We start from the raw sequence: 16,016 nt of genomic DNA, 5'->3' as shown, positions 1-16,016 counted from the left end.
TGTGACTGTTTAAAAGTAATAGAATTTTGGCTGCATCAGTAGAAGGGTATATTGTTCAAAACCAGACAGCTGCTCTACCCCACCTGGGCAGACCACACTGCACCTTATCTATACAGTTCTGGGAGCCATGATGTAAAGGGGATGTTCTTATGTAAGAGAAATGGCATTGGAAGGAGATGCAAAAGGACTGAGAATCCAGGACTTCAGGAAGGCATGATAACTGTGTATAGATGGTTAAAAGTGTTACACAGAGAAACATAACTAGGCTCCTTGATGAGTGGAAGCTTCAGAGAAGTGAATTTTACCATGCTGTGACGGAGAGCAATCTGGGTATTGAAACGGCTATGTTCAAGATTTCCATGTCACGAGGAAGGGCTGAGGCAGGTCAGGAACGTCACAGAGGACATTCCTGTATCGGATGAAGTCAGACCAAATACAAACACCAGACATTTCACTGAGTACCTTCTTTGTGTCTGGCATTTCACTAGACATTGGAGCCTAAGATGGCTTCTGAATTTTCATGATTCTACATGAGCCAAGAATGTATGCTGAGGCTGGAGTGGTTCAGGAAAACTTCCGCTATAACATTTTGCTAATATTCTTATCCGGACTCGTGGTGTCCAGCACAGTAGCCACTAGCCACGTGTGACTATCGAACACTTGAAATACAGCAGGCCCTACTGAGATGAGCTGCAGGTGTAAAATACACACCTGGTTTCGAAGAATTAGAGCGCACTTTTTATACTCATTACATATTGAGATAATATTTTTAAAATGTTGGGTTAAATAAAATATTTTTAAAACTAATTTTTACCTGTTTCCTTTTACTTTTTTAAAACGTAGCTATTAGAAAGTTTAAAATTACTTTTATGGCTTGCATTATATTTCTCTAGGAAGTGCTGCTCTAGAATTCAGAGCTAACCTAACCTGTTTGATTTTTCTCTTCTTTCGTTTGTAGACCTGAGAAGATGGCTAAACTCCCCGTGATTTTGGGCAATCTAGACATTACAATTGATAATGTTTCCTCAGACTTTCCTAGTAAGTGTAAGTTCTATGTAATAAACAGACAAGTTTTTGTTTGGTTTTTACTTCAGTTTGTTTGTTTTTAATTTTTTTAGATTATGTCAATTCATCATACATTCCTACGAAGCAATTTGAAACCTGTACTAAAATGCCAATCACGTTTGAGGTGGAGGAATTTGTGCCCTGCATACCAAAACACACTCAGCCATACACCATCTACAACCACCACCTTTATGTTTATCCTAAGTCCTTGAAATATGACAGTCAAAAATCTTTTGCCAAGGTGAGTGCAAAGATTGAGGTTTTATTTTTGATACCAAGCTCTCTTAGGTTTTGGCTTCTCCTGTTCTTTTATATTTACATACTTTGGCTTTTTATTTTATTTTCTTTTTTTTATTATTTAACTATCGCTGCAGGCCAGAAATATTGCTATTTGCATTGAATTCAAAGATTCAGATGAGGAAGACTCTCAGCCTCTGAAGGTTTGTATTTTATGTGTTCGTAATTTTCCATTAAAAAAATGCAGTTGGGGCTTCCCTGGTGGCGCAGTGGTTGAGAGTCCGCCTGCCGATGCAGGGGACATGGGTTCGTGCCCCGGTCCGGGAAGATCCCACATGCCGCGGGGCGGCTGGGCCCGTGAGCCATGGCCGCTGGGCCTGCGCTTCTGGAGCCTGTGCTCCGCAACGGGAGAGGCCACAACAGTGAGAGGCCCGCGTACCGCAAAAAAAGAAAAAAAAAAACAAACTGCAGTTGCATGATATTGTACAACTAAAGGGATTTAGCACATTTTAATCGACACAAACACAAAAATATGTGACATCACAGAATATAACCACATATGCCGAACCTTACAGAATTTGGAATAATTGAGTTCTTGCTCTTAATTGATAATGTCTGTTTTGTTATACTCTTTAGGCAGGGGGTTTTCTTATACGTGTTCAATTCAGTAAACATATCATGCACCTAACTTGAAAATGTTTATTCTAGTATGTAATAATAATAGTAGATTATTGGTGATGTTTATTGAGTGCTTGTTATATTCCACGCTCTGCTCGTAGAGCCCTATAGGTAATTAGACTCCTTTAATGCTCATAACAGTCTTTTGAGTGAGGAACTATTATTATCTGAATTTTTTTTAGATGAGGGAACTAATGCACAGAATTTAAATGAATTGCTCAGGGCCATACATTAGTGGAACCGGTGTTCAAATCCACAGGCATTCTGGCTCCAGAGCCCAAATTCTTCACTGTAACTGTGTGGAAATGACTTTCCAAGAAGGGAAGGAGATAAAGATGCAAAGAATATAATATAGTTTTTGCCCTCAAGAAATTCACAGTTTAGTGGGAAAGGCAGTCAGGGAGGACAAGCTCCTGGCACGCAGAAGGTACAGAAATGGTTTTTTGGATAAAACTGAATAGTTAGTATAAAAAATTGCCGAGGGGGCTTCCCTGGTGGCGCAGTGGTTGAGAGTCCGCCTGCTGATGCAGGGGACATGGGTTCGTGCCCTGGTCCGGGAGGATCCTACATGCCGCAGTGCGGCTGGGCCCGTGAGCCATGGCCGCTGAGCCTGCGCGTCCGGAGCCTGTTCTCGGCAACGGGAGAGGCCACAGCAGTGAGAGGCCCACGTACCACAAAAAAAAAAAAAAAAAATTGCCGAGGGGACACAGGAAGGAATGAATCATTTCTTGAGGGATGCATGAGAGTTTGCTTGCTGTACATGGGAGGGAAGGTCGTTCAGACCGAGGGTTTGTGTCAGCAAAGGCATGGAGGTGTAAGTGAGCAGTGAGCAGGCATTGTCCTTGGCATGGAGGGGTGGGGGAGGGGGAGGATCCTCCATGCCGCAGTGCGGCTGGGCCCGTGAGCCATGGCCGCTGAGCCTGCGCGTCCGGAGCCTGTTCTCGGCAACGGGAGAGGCCACAGCAGTGAGAGGCCCACGTACCACAAAAAAAAAAAAAAAAAATTGCCGAGGGGACACAGGAAGGAATGAATCATTTCTTGAGGGATGCATGAGAGTTTGCTTGCTGTACATGGGAGGGAAGGTCGTTCAGACCGAGGGTTTGTGTCAGCAAAGGCATGGAGGTGTAAGTGAGCAGTGAGCAGGCATTGTCCTTGGCATGGAGGGGTGGGGGAGGGGTGGGGGAGGGAGTGGATGGGGAGGTCTGGGAGATAAGCCAGGGCCAGGTAGGATCTAGGAGTAAGAGGACTTGTGGGTCTGGAGTCTTGTAAGCAGGAGAAATCCATCAAAGGTGGCTTAGTTTTATGCTGTAGGAATGCTGATTTCTTTACAACACATCTGAGTTTAATTTCTTACTCTATTAATTGAAGACTGGTGTCTTCCTTTGCTAATTCTTATTTTAGTGCATTTATGGCAGACCTGGTGGGCCAGTATTCACGAGAAGCGCCTTTGCTGCAGTTTTACACCATCACCAAAACCCAGAATTTTATGATGAGGTAAGTGAGGTTTTCAAGAGAAAACCCAGTTTAACCAGTTTTAAGGAAAACTCCAATTTCTTTGCTTAGTAAACCAGAATTCAAGAGAAGCTGCGTACTGAAATTACAGTAATAGAACTAAATGTTGAAATATTTATTTTACATAATTTTTCTAATTATAAAAGTAACATTTATTATAAAAAATAAGAACTTGGAAAATGCAGATAATATAGAAAAGAAAAAGTCAAAATTCCTCCCATATCACTACCACAATTAATATTTCCGTTCAAATGCATACTTAAGTATAGATAAATACTTGTTGGACCTAAGAGTCTTCCTTTCTTATTTTGGGGTTTCCTTATGTAGAATTACAATGCAGTTCATTAAAACTACTATGTGAATCCTACTTTTAAATGTTTAAACCTGGTTTTTCATTATGCCTTGGTTGTCTTAACGAAGTGGTTTCTGTCATGAGTTTTCCAGTACTTTCTAGAGTTGAAATACCAACTCTCCTGATTTTTGGTCAGTGAATGTTTTTAGTCCATTCAGGCTGCTGTAACAAAATACCACCAACTCCGTGGCTTGTAAACAGCAGATATTAATTGCTCACGGTTCTGGAGGCTGGAAGTCTAGGATCAGGGTGCCAATATGGTTGGGTGAGGGCCACCTCCCGGGTCACACAGACTTCACAGTTGTGTCCTCCCATGGCAGGAAGGGCCGGGGAGCTCTATAGGATCTCTTACAAGAGTACTAATCCCATTTATGAGGGCTCCATCCTCATGCCCTAATCACCCCAAAGGCCCCACCTACTAATACCATCACCTTTGGAGCTAGGATCTCAACATATGCATTTGTGGGGGACACAAACACTTAGACCAGTACAGTGTATTAAGGATCCATTTCTTCCTTAGCACAACTTTACAGTCTCAGCTCTCTTTAACTGCAAACATTAAATTAGTTTGGAGAGCAAAGGCACGTTTGTACATGGGTGATGCGTTGTTGTTTTGGAATATAAAAAAGATTGTTCTTTTGTCTTGCTTGCAGATTAAAATAGAATTGCCCACCCAGCTACATGAAAAGCACCACTTGCTGTTCACATTCTTCCACGTCAGCTGTGATAATTCAAGCAAAGGAAGCACAAAGAAGAAGGATGTTGTTGAAACACAAGGTTTGAATTTCATCATTCCTTTGATTGTTCACAACTTACACGTTAGGTTCTTAAATTTTGTTTTGATTCTGAGTTTGCATCCTTTTGTGAAGGCGTTTTTAGATGACGTTTGTAAGGGTAGCATGCCTGGCTCACATACGTCCATTTTATAGGAGATAATTTTAGAATTCTAATCCCAAAGAGGCCAGCGTACATTATAGACGCTGTTCTGCAGAGACTGTATTCAGGGTCTTTTCAGTTTCTTACTCTGATTGGTGTTAACAGGTCTTAAAGATCAGGCAATTTAGTAACATGGCTGTCTTCATACATTTTCCTACACTTATGGTGGATTTTTTTGTTCTTTATTTCAACAGTTGGATATTCCTGGCTTCCTCTCCTGAAAGATGGAAGGGTGGTGACTAGCGAGCAGCACATCCCTGTCTCAGCCAATCTCCCATCCGGCTACCTTGGCTACCAGGAGCTTGGGATGGGCAGGGTACAGTACTTTAAGATTGGTTGACCACAGTTCCTTCAGAAAGCATTAAAGATCAGCTAAAACAACAGTAACCCACAAAAGCATGCAGTATTTTTGCCAGTCCCACATTTTGGTTTTAGTTATTTTCAAGTAAACTTAGGCCACTGGAAGGCAGTGCTGTTAACAGTTATCACAACCTGGAATTACAGTTCGGGCATTTTATAAGTCCTGAACTAGCAGTGCTTCCGCAGGGAAATGGAAACTTGGAGGTACTGTAGGGGATGCAAGTTTGTCTCTGAAAACTAGCCGTGCTCAAATAAAGATAGGTTCTTAGAGTCATGCAGATGGTTAGGAATTGTCTTCCAACTTACTGTAAGTCTAGTAAGCAAATCTCTCACCCACATGCTAGTCCACTCTGATACATTTCTGATTCATTAGAGCTTGAATTTTCTCAGATTTCTCCAATTGGTTTGTTGGTTTTATATTCTTTTTAGCCATGTTAAATGTTATAGACTTCAGTTTTATAACATGCTTAGTTAAGATCTGTTCTGTTTCATTGTGAATGGCTTTTAATATCTCTCTGCATTTAAATAGTGCCAAATTTGGGCCCATGTTATGAACAAATAGTTAAAATATTCCAAAATAAAGGTAAATCATGCAACATTCCATTATTATTCCTAGTCTGAACATGAGAAAAACAGAGGTTTCAGAAATAAAACTAAACACAAACAGATGATGGACCCTTTGCCTGTGCCCGGAATACTTACTATCCTATTTACTTTATCTGGTACCTTATGCCATGACTTTCAGAACCCTGAACTCAAGTTTGGTTAAGTCATTGGTAAAATTGGGAGTCTTTCCCTCTCAAATGGACAGTAATTCATACAGCTGCAAGTGCAAAGAAAAGATAGCTTAGAATATCCAGTAAGAAGAGCATTGTACTTGGGGGACGGAAGTAGGCAGAAATTAGTACTGGTTACATTCCTGCTGTGAGCCAGGCATAAATATCAAGTTACTGAGGCTGTCTGGCCTTCAGCACCTCATCAGTACCTTCACTGAAGATGATGTTTGAAGCTAATGTCACTAATCTGTTGGGATGTTTCTTCCCTCCATATTTTTTCAGCATTATGGTCCAGAAATTAAATGGGTAGATGGAAGCAAGCCACTGCTGAAAGTTTCAACTCATCTGGTTTCCACAGTGTATACTCAGGTAAGTGCTGTTCCATTAAAATTAGCAGTGATTGCTTTGTGAATGAGTTTGCATGATTTTTTGGCAAAATAAAATCCTAATTGATATATTACATAGATATCTTTTCACTCTATAAGTCCTTTTTTGAAGAAAGGAAGTGCATATAAGGTCCTCTTATGTAATGATATAAATGAATAGTACAAGTAACATTTCTCAACAGTTTTCCTCTTTTGTTGGAGGATCTTTGAAATCTTTTTTAAAATTTATTTTTATCTCTTTGATGCTTTCATTTTTATATGATGTTTTGTAGTCTAAATAAAACATACATGCTGCAAGAAGCAAATACTTCTGTTTCCACAGCAGATATGCTAATAAGCTTTCATTTTCTTTTCTTCTTTTATCTCCCCAGGATCAGCACTTACATAATTTTTTCCAGTACTGTCAGAAAACCGAATCCGGAGCCCAAGCCTTAGGGAGTGAACTTGTAAAATACCTTAAGGTATCAGATAGCTTTCTTAGTAACCCCTTTTTAATGAGTGTAGAGTAGGTTGGGTTTTTTATTTGGTGGTGAGTGTTCTTCTTACCCCTTGGAAATCTTATAAGGCTGCTCTTAGCTAGATGCCCTCACACTGATGGCATCTGTATGGTTTTAGATAGTGGGAAGAAGTGGACTTGGAAATAATACCACTGTGTTCTTCATTCCAGCCCCACATATCCTTTTCTCAGGCTGAACCTAAAACACATTATTCCGCATAGAAAACCACCCACTTAGGGGCCCTCCCTGTGAGTGCTCGCTGGGCGCAGAGCACAGTCACAGGCGCATAAAAAGCAGTGACTTTAGTTCCACTGTTAAGTAACTTCTTATGCATTGTAGGGGACAACATAAACTCGGTGAATGCATGCTAGGTGGGCAAAAAACCCAGAAATGATGCACATAACCAACTCCAGCTTTGGGCAGGCTGGGGGGCTCCTGGAGTCCTGGCACAGGGAGAGCAGGAGGGTTGGTCTAGGGGAGTCTCACCCAGAACGTGATTCTAGGGGAGCATTTTGAAAAAGGGCATTCTAAGCATGGGGACAAAATAGAAGAAACGTGAGAAGTGGAATTTGTTTGATTTAAGCAAGGAAAATGGAATGGAATGGATTCTGAAATGACTGCTCCAGGTCCCCTTTCAGCTATATCATAAGAGCCATGTGACTTGAATAAGAGCCTTTTATTCATTCTCTATTGCTGCTGTAACAAATTACTACAAAATCGTGGCTTAAAACAACACAAATTTGTTTTCTTACACTTCCTGGAGGTCAGAGATCTGACACGGGTCTCACTGGGCTAAAACCCGGGTGTTATTAACAGGGCTGAGTTCCTTTCTGGAAACTCTGGGGGTGAATCTATTTCCTGTCCTTTTCCAGCTCCTAAAGGCTGCCCTCATTCCTTGGCTTGTGGCCCCTTCCTCCATCTCAAAGCCAACAGTGTTGCATCTCTGAGCATTCTTCCCCCCACTCTCCTGCCTCCCTCTTCTGCTTTTAAGGATGCTTGTGATGACTTTGGGCCCACCTGAACAATCCAGCAGAGCCCCCCGTCTCAAGGCAGCTAATCTGATTAGCAGCCTTCATTCCCCTTTGCAGTGTAACACATTCACAGGTTCTGGGGTTTAGGACGTGGACATCTTTGTCCATTAGTCTGCCTGCCACTGTCTCCATTTGTTTAAGATGGATTTCTTCCATCCTTATTTGGGACTAAGTGGAAACTTCTTGGGGTTGGTTTACTTTTAAAAAGGTGACACGAACTTTGCCATTCCACGTCTGTAGAGCCTGCACGCGATGGAAGGTCACGTGATGATCGCCTTCTTGCCCACCATCCTAAACCAGCTATTCCGTGTCCTCACTCGAGCAACCCAGGAGGAAGTCGCCGTCAACGTGACACGGTGAGAGAGGCAGAGAGAGGTGTATACTCTTCTTCCCTTTCAGTCTGTCCGCATCTGGAGCACAGTCATACGTATCTGGGGTGCGAGTATGTGTTGAACATTATAGTTAAGAAATTTCTTTTGATCCCATATGCGGGGACCCCATCTGATTCCTTGTTTCCTCGTTTCCTGTGGTGCCAATAGCATCATCATTGTTCTACTACTACTGTGATAATAATGAAATGTTTCCATTTTCACATTACTATTCATTGCTTTATTCATTCCTGTGGTGTGTAGGGTCATTATTCATGTGGTTGCCCAGTGCCATGAGGAAGGATTGGAGAGCCACTTGAGGTCATATGTTAAGGTATGTAAATGAAACTGCCCCAGTCATTTAAGTCTGTGGCTCTCCAATTTTCCTTCTGAGGACTTACTTTTTTTAATCTAGTCATTTGGGGATGTATTTGGGATGAAACTTAACACCTCTGCTTTATCTTCTATGCCTATAGCTGGTGCTTGCACCTGAACGCAGGGAAGTCCAAAGAGGGGCAGCCATTCCTTTATTTACTTAATTTCATTCTTGCAGCTACATTTCTTCCTTTAATGGGTTTTGCAAATAATGTGACCCAAATGACATAGAAATTTAAAGATGGGAAGGTTAGCTGTGGCCACCATCAAATTAGAAGACTATGAAGGAAAGTAAGAGATGCCGTTAAGATGAACATCAACAAGTTCGTCATTTACATACACTATTCCGTGAACATGGTGGCCTTTACTGTTCTAAAAAGTTACACGTGTTCTATTTAACCTTGGACACCTCTGTGAATTATAATTATGTATTAGTTTAAAAAGTAAAATTGGGGTGCTTTAGGGCGTCAGTTCCTGAGTGTCATGCGACACGTTGCTTTAAGTCCTTGGGAGGTGGAGTTCTGGGCTGGAGGGCCCACCAGCTGGGTCAGGTGATTCACACGGGCCCCCTCTTCCTGTCACATGACAACCACCCTTCCCACCTTCCGTTTCCACACCTTCCTCTCCCAGCCATGCAGTTGTATCTCAGTCCCTGATCTCCATCCTTTGGAGCCTCTCCAGCTTTCAGCCCAGCTTGGAGAACCAGTGCATTAAAATATCTTTCCCTTTTATTCAAAGTATGCTTATAAGGCTGAGCCGTATATTGCTTCCGAATACAAGACGGTGCATGAAGAGCTGACCAAATCCATGACCACAATTCTCAAGCCTTCCGCCGATTTCCTCACCAGCAACAAACTACTTAAGGTATGCCGGGAGGGCCAGTGTGGCTCTGTGGTATTGAAAGTGAAGAAAATTCAGACTTCATGGCCTGATCGATTTCAGCCTCTTTGTGTGCTTTAGGAGACAGTCACCACCTCCTAAAAGGGGTAACAGTTACCAACTTTGCTGCTGGTACCTGCGCTCCTATAAGAGCCGCAAGGTATTACTGTATTCAAAGTTTCACAGTCATTATATTCAAACCGTTGGAGGACACTGAGTTAGAAACTATAAAGGCAAGTGTCCACGGGCGGGACCCAGCCGAGAGGAAAGGCCAGTGCGAACGAGCTGGCACCTCTGGTTGGCTGTGCCGTGCTGAGTGTCTGCTGAGTGTACGATATTGTTTACTCTTGGGCGTGTGGAAGTGGGTGCATCTGCCTTGCACCTCTGCTCTGACGGCCATTCGCCAAGAGGCTCAGCTATGTTTTCAGGTCACACTTGTTTCATGTCAGTGACATTGTCAGCCTAAGGGAGTAAATGTCTCACCTTCTGATTTGTTGTTTTCCTTACTGGATTCTTCTGTTTCTTTCAGTATTCATGGTTTTTCTTTGAAGTTTTGATCAAATCCATGGCTCAGCATTTGATAGAGAACTCCAAAGTTAAGGTATGTCACTTCCTCACAGGGCTTGCCTGGCAGTTCTTACGGGAAATTCTCTTTCATTGTGTTTGTAGCTAACACTTTTTATTGCTTTCTATGTTCCGGTCACAGTACTGTTCTAGGGGCTTTCCAAGTAGTAAGGCATTTTGGCTTTATAACAACCCTGTGGAGGAAGTACTAGTCTTATAGTTTTATAGATGAAGAAGCTGAGACCAGAGTGCTTGAATTACCTGCCCGGGATCACCCTGCAGTGAATGGAGGGAGCCAGGCTTTGGGCCAGTCTGGCTCCAGAGCCCACACTCGGGGAGCTCTGTGTTATTAAATCCAGAGAAAAATACGTCTTTTCCTTTGACTAGCTTAGAAATCTTCACATCTGTTGAAAAGGGAATAGCAGTTTAAGCGTTCATTTCAAATGTAACTACCCAGTGTTTGTTAAGTGTCCTGAACATTGCAGAGATTTCTCAGGAACTTAGGTGGGAAAGTCTGGTATGACCACACATCCTCTATGGCCAATTAGTGGACTCTGAGACAACTCCGTCTCCCCCGACGCCTCCTCCCCATGGTGCCTGGGTGTGTGTGACCCTCTGGGTCCCCGTGCTGTCCCCTGGTTCCCCCTGGTCTCTGCCATGAGATGAACAGACTCTGGCCTGATGCCCCCCCGCTGGCTGGCTGAGGCTCAGTGTAGATAAATATTTATGGAATTCCAGTGCAATAAACCCAGGTGGCTGTGCGCAGGGTTGCTTCTGAGACTCTAGGAGTCCCGGAGTTGCTGTATGACGGGATTCTTACTGCGTCACAGCTGTACCGAAGCGGGCTGTTGGTGACTGGTCGGGAGCAGCAGGCGCTCATGCAGGGAGCAGCGGTCCTGGGGCCCAGCAGCCTCCTCAGTGCATGTGGGAAGGAGGGCGGAGCCCCAGGGAGGGAGGCTCAAGATCTAGGTCCCCTGGACAAGGGATCTGGATGGAGAGGAAGCCTGGGGAAAGGCTGGTGGATTTTTGTCAGGTGGAAGGCTGGTGGTTCAGAACCTAAAGCTGTGCTTTTCTTCTAGTAGAGCTGGAGCTGGAGCCTGATCAGGAGGTTTCCTTTCTTTTCTTTTTTCTTTTAAATCCAATTTTAGTGCACAAGGAGATGCCAGATGGAGGTGGGCCCTGCCTTCCACAGAGTAGCGCACCATCTAAATCTTGCCAGTACAGCCTGCCAAAGGAAAAATCTAGCAGATTGTCTTCTTGGCAGTGTGCAGCTGAACAGGCATGCACACACACACACATCATGTTATTTTGCCTTTCTGTTAAAAATGCCCTATACAGGACAGGCTCTAGGCCTGTCGTCGTCTGCTGGGGCTGCCATCACAAGTACTATACACCGGGGGACTTGAACAACAGAAATTTATTTCCTTGTGATTCTGGAGGCTAGATGTCTTGAGATCAAGACATCTAGTGTGTCTGTAGGGTTGGTTTCTCAGGAGGCCTCTCTCCTTGGCTTGTGGGTGGCCTTCGCCTCCCTGTGTCCTCACATGGCCTTCCCTCTGTGTATGTCTGTGTCCTAATCTCTTCTTAATCCTGCTGGATTAAGGCTTATCTTGATGACCTCATTTTAACTTAATTTCCTCTTTGAAGACCCTATCTCCAAATGCACTTACATTCTGAGATAGGGTTAGGACTTCAATATACAAATTTTGGGGGGAGGTTGGGAACAGGGACACAATTCAGTTCATAACTGAACTACTGGATTTTTCATCATTTTTGTCTTTAAATAAATGGGATCACTTCAGAGAGATTAGTAAACCTGATTATATTTTTTAAATTAACTGATGTGTGCAGAAAGTATTCATTGAGCCCTTATTATATGACAGGCTCAGAGGTTACACGGTTAAATGTAGTATGATTTGTGCCCTCATGGAGTTCACGTGGAAAAGCGTGCAGTTAGACCACGGGAGCCATGTTCAAGGGGGTAAGGAACACTTCTGAAACATTCCTGAGAAGTATATTTATTTATTTGTTTATTTTTGAATTTTATTTTATTTTTTTATACAGCAGGTTCTTTAGTTATCTATTTTATACATATTAGTGTATATATGTCAATCCCAATCTCCCAGTTCATCCCACCACCACCACCTGCCCCCCCAACATTGCCCCCTTGGTGTCCATGTTTGTTCTCTACATCTGCGTCTCTATTTCCACCTTGAAAACCAGTTCATCTGTACCATTTTTCTAGATTCCACTTATATGCGTTAATATATGATATTTGTTTTTCTCTTTCGAACTTAATTCACTCTGTATGACAGTGTCTAGGTCCATCCACGTCTCTATAAATGACCCAGTTTCGTTCCTTTTTATACCTGACTAATATTCCATTGTATATATGTACCACATCTTCTTTATCCATTCCTTTGTTGATGGGCACTTAGGTTGCTTCTGTGACCTGGCTGTTGTAAGGAGTGCTGCAATGAACATTGGGGTGCATGTGTCTTGTTGAATTATGCTTTTCTCAGGGTATATGCCCAGTAGTGGGATTGCTCGGTCATATGGTAATTCTATTTTTAGTTTTTTAAGGAACCTCCATACTATTCTCCATAGTGGCTGTATCAATTTACATTCCCACCAACAGTGCAAGAGGGTTCCCTTTTCCCCACCCCCTCTCCAGCATTTATTGTTTGTAGGTTTGCTGATGATGCCTATTCTAACCGGTGTGAGGTGAGACCTCATTGTGGTTTTGATTTGCATTTCTCTAATAATTAGTGATGTTGAACAGCTTTTCATGTGCCTCTTGGCCATCTGTATGTCTTCTTTGGAGAAATGTCTATTTAGGTTTTCTGCCCATTTTTGGATTGGGTTGTTTGTTTTTTTAATATTGAGCTGCATGAGCTGTTTATATATTTTGAAGATTAATCCTTTGTCTGTTGATTCGTTTGCAAATATTTTCTCCCATTCTGAGGGTTGTCTTTTCATCTTATTTATAGTTTCCTTTGCTTTGCAAAAGCTTTTAAATTTCATTAGGTCCCATTTGTTTATTTTTCTTTTTGTTTTCATTACTCTAGGAGGTGGGTCAGAAAAGATCTTGTGATTTATGTCAAAGAGTGTTCTTCCTGTGTTTTCCTCTAAGAGTTTTATAGTGTGTCTTGATTACTGTAGCTTTGTAGTGTAGTCTGAAGTCAGGGAGTCTGATTCCTCCAGCTCTGTTTTTTTCCCTCAAGATTGCTTTGGCTATTCGGGGTCTTTTGTGTCTCCATACAACTTTTAAGATTTTTTGTTCTAGTTCTGTAAAAAATGCCATTGGTAATTTGATAGGGACTGCATTGAATCTGTATATTGCTTTGGGCAATATTGATTCTTCCAATCCAAGAGCATGGTATATCTCTCCATCTGTTTGTGACATCTTTGATTTCTTTCATCAGTGCCTTTGTATCCTGCAACTTTACCAAATTCATTGATTAACTCTAGTAGCTTTCTGGTGGCATCTTTAGGATTCTCTATGTATAGTATCATGTCATCTGCGAACAGTGACAGTTTTACTGCTTTTCCAATTTGAATTCCTTTTATTTGTTTTTCTTCTCTGATTGCCGTGGCTAGGACTTCCAAAACTATGTTGAATAATAGTGGCGAGAGTGAACATCCTTGTCTTATTGCTGATCTTAGAGGAAATGCATTCGGTTTTTTCCCATTGAAAGTGATGTTGTCTGTGGGTTTGTTGTATATGGCCTTTTAGGTAGGTTCTCTCCATGCCCACTTTCTGGAGAGTTTTTATCATAAATCGGTGTTGAATTTTGTCAAAAGCTTTTTCTGCATCTGTTGAGATGATCATATGGTTTTTATTCTTCAGTTTGTTAATATGGTGTATCACATTGATTGATTTGCATATATTGAAGAATCCTTGCATCGCTGGGATAAATCCCACTTGATCATGGTGTATGATCCTTTTAATGTGTTGTTGGATTCTGTTTGGTGAGGATTTTTGTATCTATATTCATCAGTGATATTGGTCTGTAATTTTCTTTATTTGTAGTATCTCTGTCTGGTTTTGGTATTAGAGTGATGGTGGCCTTGTAGAATGAGTTTGGGAGTGTTCCTTCCTCTGCAATTTTTTGGAAGAGTTTGAGAGGATAGGGGTTAGCTCCTCTCTAAATGTTTGATAGAATTCACCTGTCAAGCCATCTGGTCCTAGACTTTTGTTTGTTGGAAGATTTTTAATCACAGTTTCAATTTCATTACTTGTGATTGGTCTGTTGATATTTTCTATTTCTTCCTGGTTCAGTCTTGGAAGCTTACACCTTTTTAAGCATTTGTCCATTTCCTCCAGGTTGTCCATTTTATTGGCATATAGTTGCCTATAGTAATCTCTCATGATCCTTTGTATTTCTGCAGTGTCAGTTGTTACTTCTTTTCATTTCTAATTCTGTTGATTTGAGTCTTTTCCCTTTTTTTCTTGATGAGTCTGGCTAATGGTTTATCAATTTTATCTATCTTTTCAAAGAACCAGCTTTTAGTTTTACTGATCTCTGCTATGGTTTCCTTCATTTCTTTCTCATTTATTTCTGCTTTGGTCTTTATGGTTTCTTTCCTTCTACTTTGGGTTTTGTTTGTTCTTCTTTCTCTAGTTCCTTTAGGTGTAAGGTTAGATTGTTTATTTGAGCTTTGTCTTGTTTCTTGAGGCAGGATTTTATTGCTATGAACTTCCCTCTTACAGCTGCTTTTGCTGCATCCTAGGTTTTGGATCATCATGTTTTCGTTGTCATTTGTCTCTAGGTATTTTTTGATTTCCTCTTTGATTTCTTCAGTGATCTCTTGGTTATTTAGTAACGTATTGTTTAGCCTCCAAGTGTTTGTGTTTTTTATGTTTTTTCCCCTGTAATTGATTCCTAATCTCATAGTGTTGTGGTCAGAAAGAATGCTTGATATGATTTTAATGTTCTTAAATTAACTGAGGCTTGATTTGTGACCCAAGATGTGATCTATCCTGGAGAATGTTCCGTGTGCACTTGAGAAGAAAGTGCAATCTGCTGTTTTTGGATGGAATGCCCTATAAATATCAATTAAATCTATCTGGTCTATTGTGTCATTTAAAGCTTGTATATTCTTTATTAATTTTCTGTCTGGATGATCTGTCCATTGGTGTAAGTGAGGTGTTAAAGTCCCCCACCCTTACTGTGTTGCTGTCGTTTTCCTCTTTTATAGCTGTTAGCATTTGCCTTATGTATTGAGTGCTCCTATGTTGGGTGCATATATATTTATAATTATTATATCTTCTTCTTGAATTGATCCTTCAGTCCTTAGGTAGTGTCCTTCCTTGTCTCTTATAATATCCTTTATTTTAAAGTCTATTTTGTCTGATAGAAGAATTGCTATTCCAGCTTTCTTTTGATTTCCATTTGCATAGAATATCTTTTTCCATCCCCTCACTTTCACTCTGTATGTGTCCCTAGGTCTGAAGTGGGTCTCTTGGTAGACAACATATATACGGGCCTTGTTTTTGTATCAATTCAGTCAGTCTTTGTGTTTTGGTTGGAGCATTTAATCCATTTACATTTAAAGTAATTATCAGTATGTGTGTCCTATTACCATTTTCTTAATTGTTCTGGGTTTGTTTTTGTAGGTCTCTTCCTTCTCTTGTGTTTCCTGCCTAGAGAAGTTCCTTTAGCATTTGTTGTAAAGCTGGTTTAGTGGTGCTGAATTCTCTTAGCTTTTGCTTGTCCGTAAAGCTTTTGATTTCTCTGTCAAATCTGAATGAGATCCTTGCTGGCTAAGGTAATCTTGGTTGTAGGTCCTTCCCTTTCATTGCTTTAAATATATCATGCCACTCCCTTCTGGCTTGTAGGGTTTCTACTGAGAAATCAGCTGTTAACCTTATGGGAGTTCACTTGTATGTTATTTGTTCTTTTTCCCTTGCTGCTTTTAATTTTTTTCTTTGTATTTAATTTTAGATAGTTTGATTAATATGTGTCTTGACGTGTTTCTCCTTGGATTTATCCTGAA

General features: G+C 41.3%; 1 protein-coding gene across 23 annotated transcripts in view; it reads left to right on the top strand.

The window, feature by feature from the left end:
- Nucleotides 1–16,016, top strand: part of DOCK9 (dedicator of cytokinesis 9) — a 291,607-nt gene that overhangs the window by 192,940 nt on the left and 82,651 nt on the right. For all 23 annotated transcript variants that reach the window (XR_003682501.2, XR_003682502.2, XM_028497260.2 and 20 more), the window contains exons 16-27: nucleotides 959–1,038; nucleotides 1,119–1,306; nucleotides 1,440–1,505; nucleotides 3,382–3,474; nucleotides 4,498–4,621; nucleotides 4,975–5,096; nucleotides 6,199–6,285; nucleotides 6,674–6,763; nucleotides 8,071–8,186; nucleotides 8,463–8,532; nucleotides 9,312–9,437; nucleotides 9,982–10,053. Coding sequence is in view for 21 of the 23 variants with exons in the window: in XM_028497260.2 (XP_028353061.1) it covers nucleotides 959–1,038; nucleotides 1,119–1,306; nucleotides 1,440–1,505; nucleotides 3,382–3,474; nucleotides 4,498–4,621; nucleotides 4,975–5,096; nucleotides 6,199–6,285; nucleotides 6,674–6,763; nucleotides 8,071–8,186; nucleotides 8,463–8,532; nucleotides 9,312–9,437; nucleotides 9,982–10,053 (1,234 nt within the window). In the remaining 2 variants the exon portion in view is untranslated. The remainder of the gene's footprint in view (nucleotides 1–958; nucleotides 1,039–1,118; nucleotides 1,307–1,439; nucleotides 1,506–3,381; nucleotides 3,475–4,497; nucleotides 4,622–4,974; nucleotides 5,097–6,198; nucleotides 6,286–6,673; nucleotides 6,764–8,070; nucleotides 8,187–8,462; nucleotides 8,533–9,311; nucleotides 9,438–9,981; nucleotides 10,054–16,016) is intronic.

This window comes from Physeter macrocephalus, chromosome 13 (assembly GCF_002837175.3).
Source record: "Physeter macrocephalus isolate SW-GA chromosome 13, ASM283717v5, whole genome shotgun sequence".
Taxonomy (NCBI): Eukaryota; Metazoa; Chordata; class Mammalia; order Artiodactyla; family Physeteridae; genus Physeter; species Physeter macrocephalus.
This window is presented reverse-complemented; position numbering and strand designations above follow the sequence as displayed.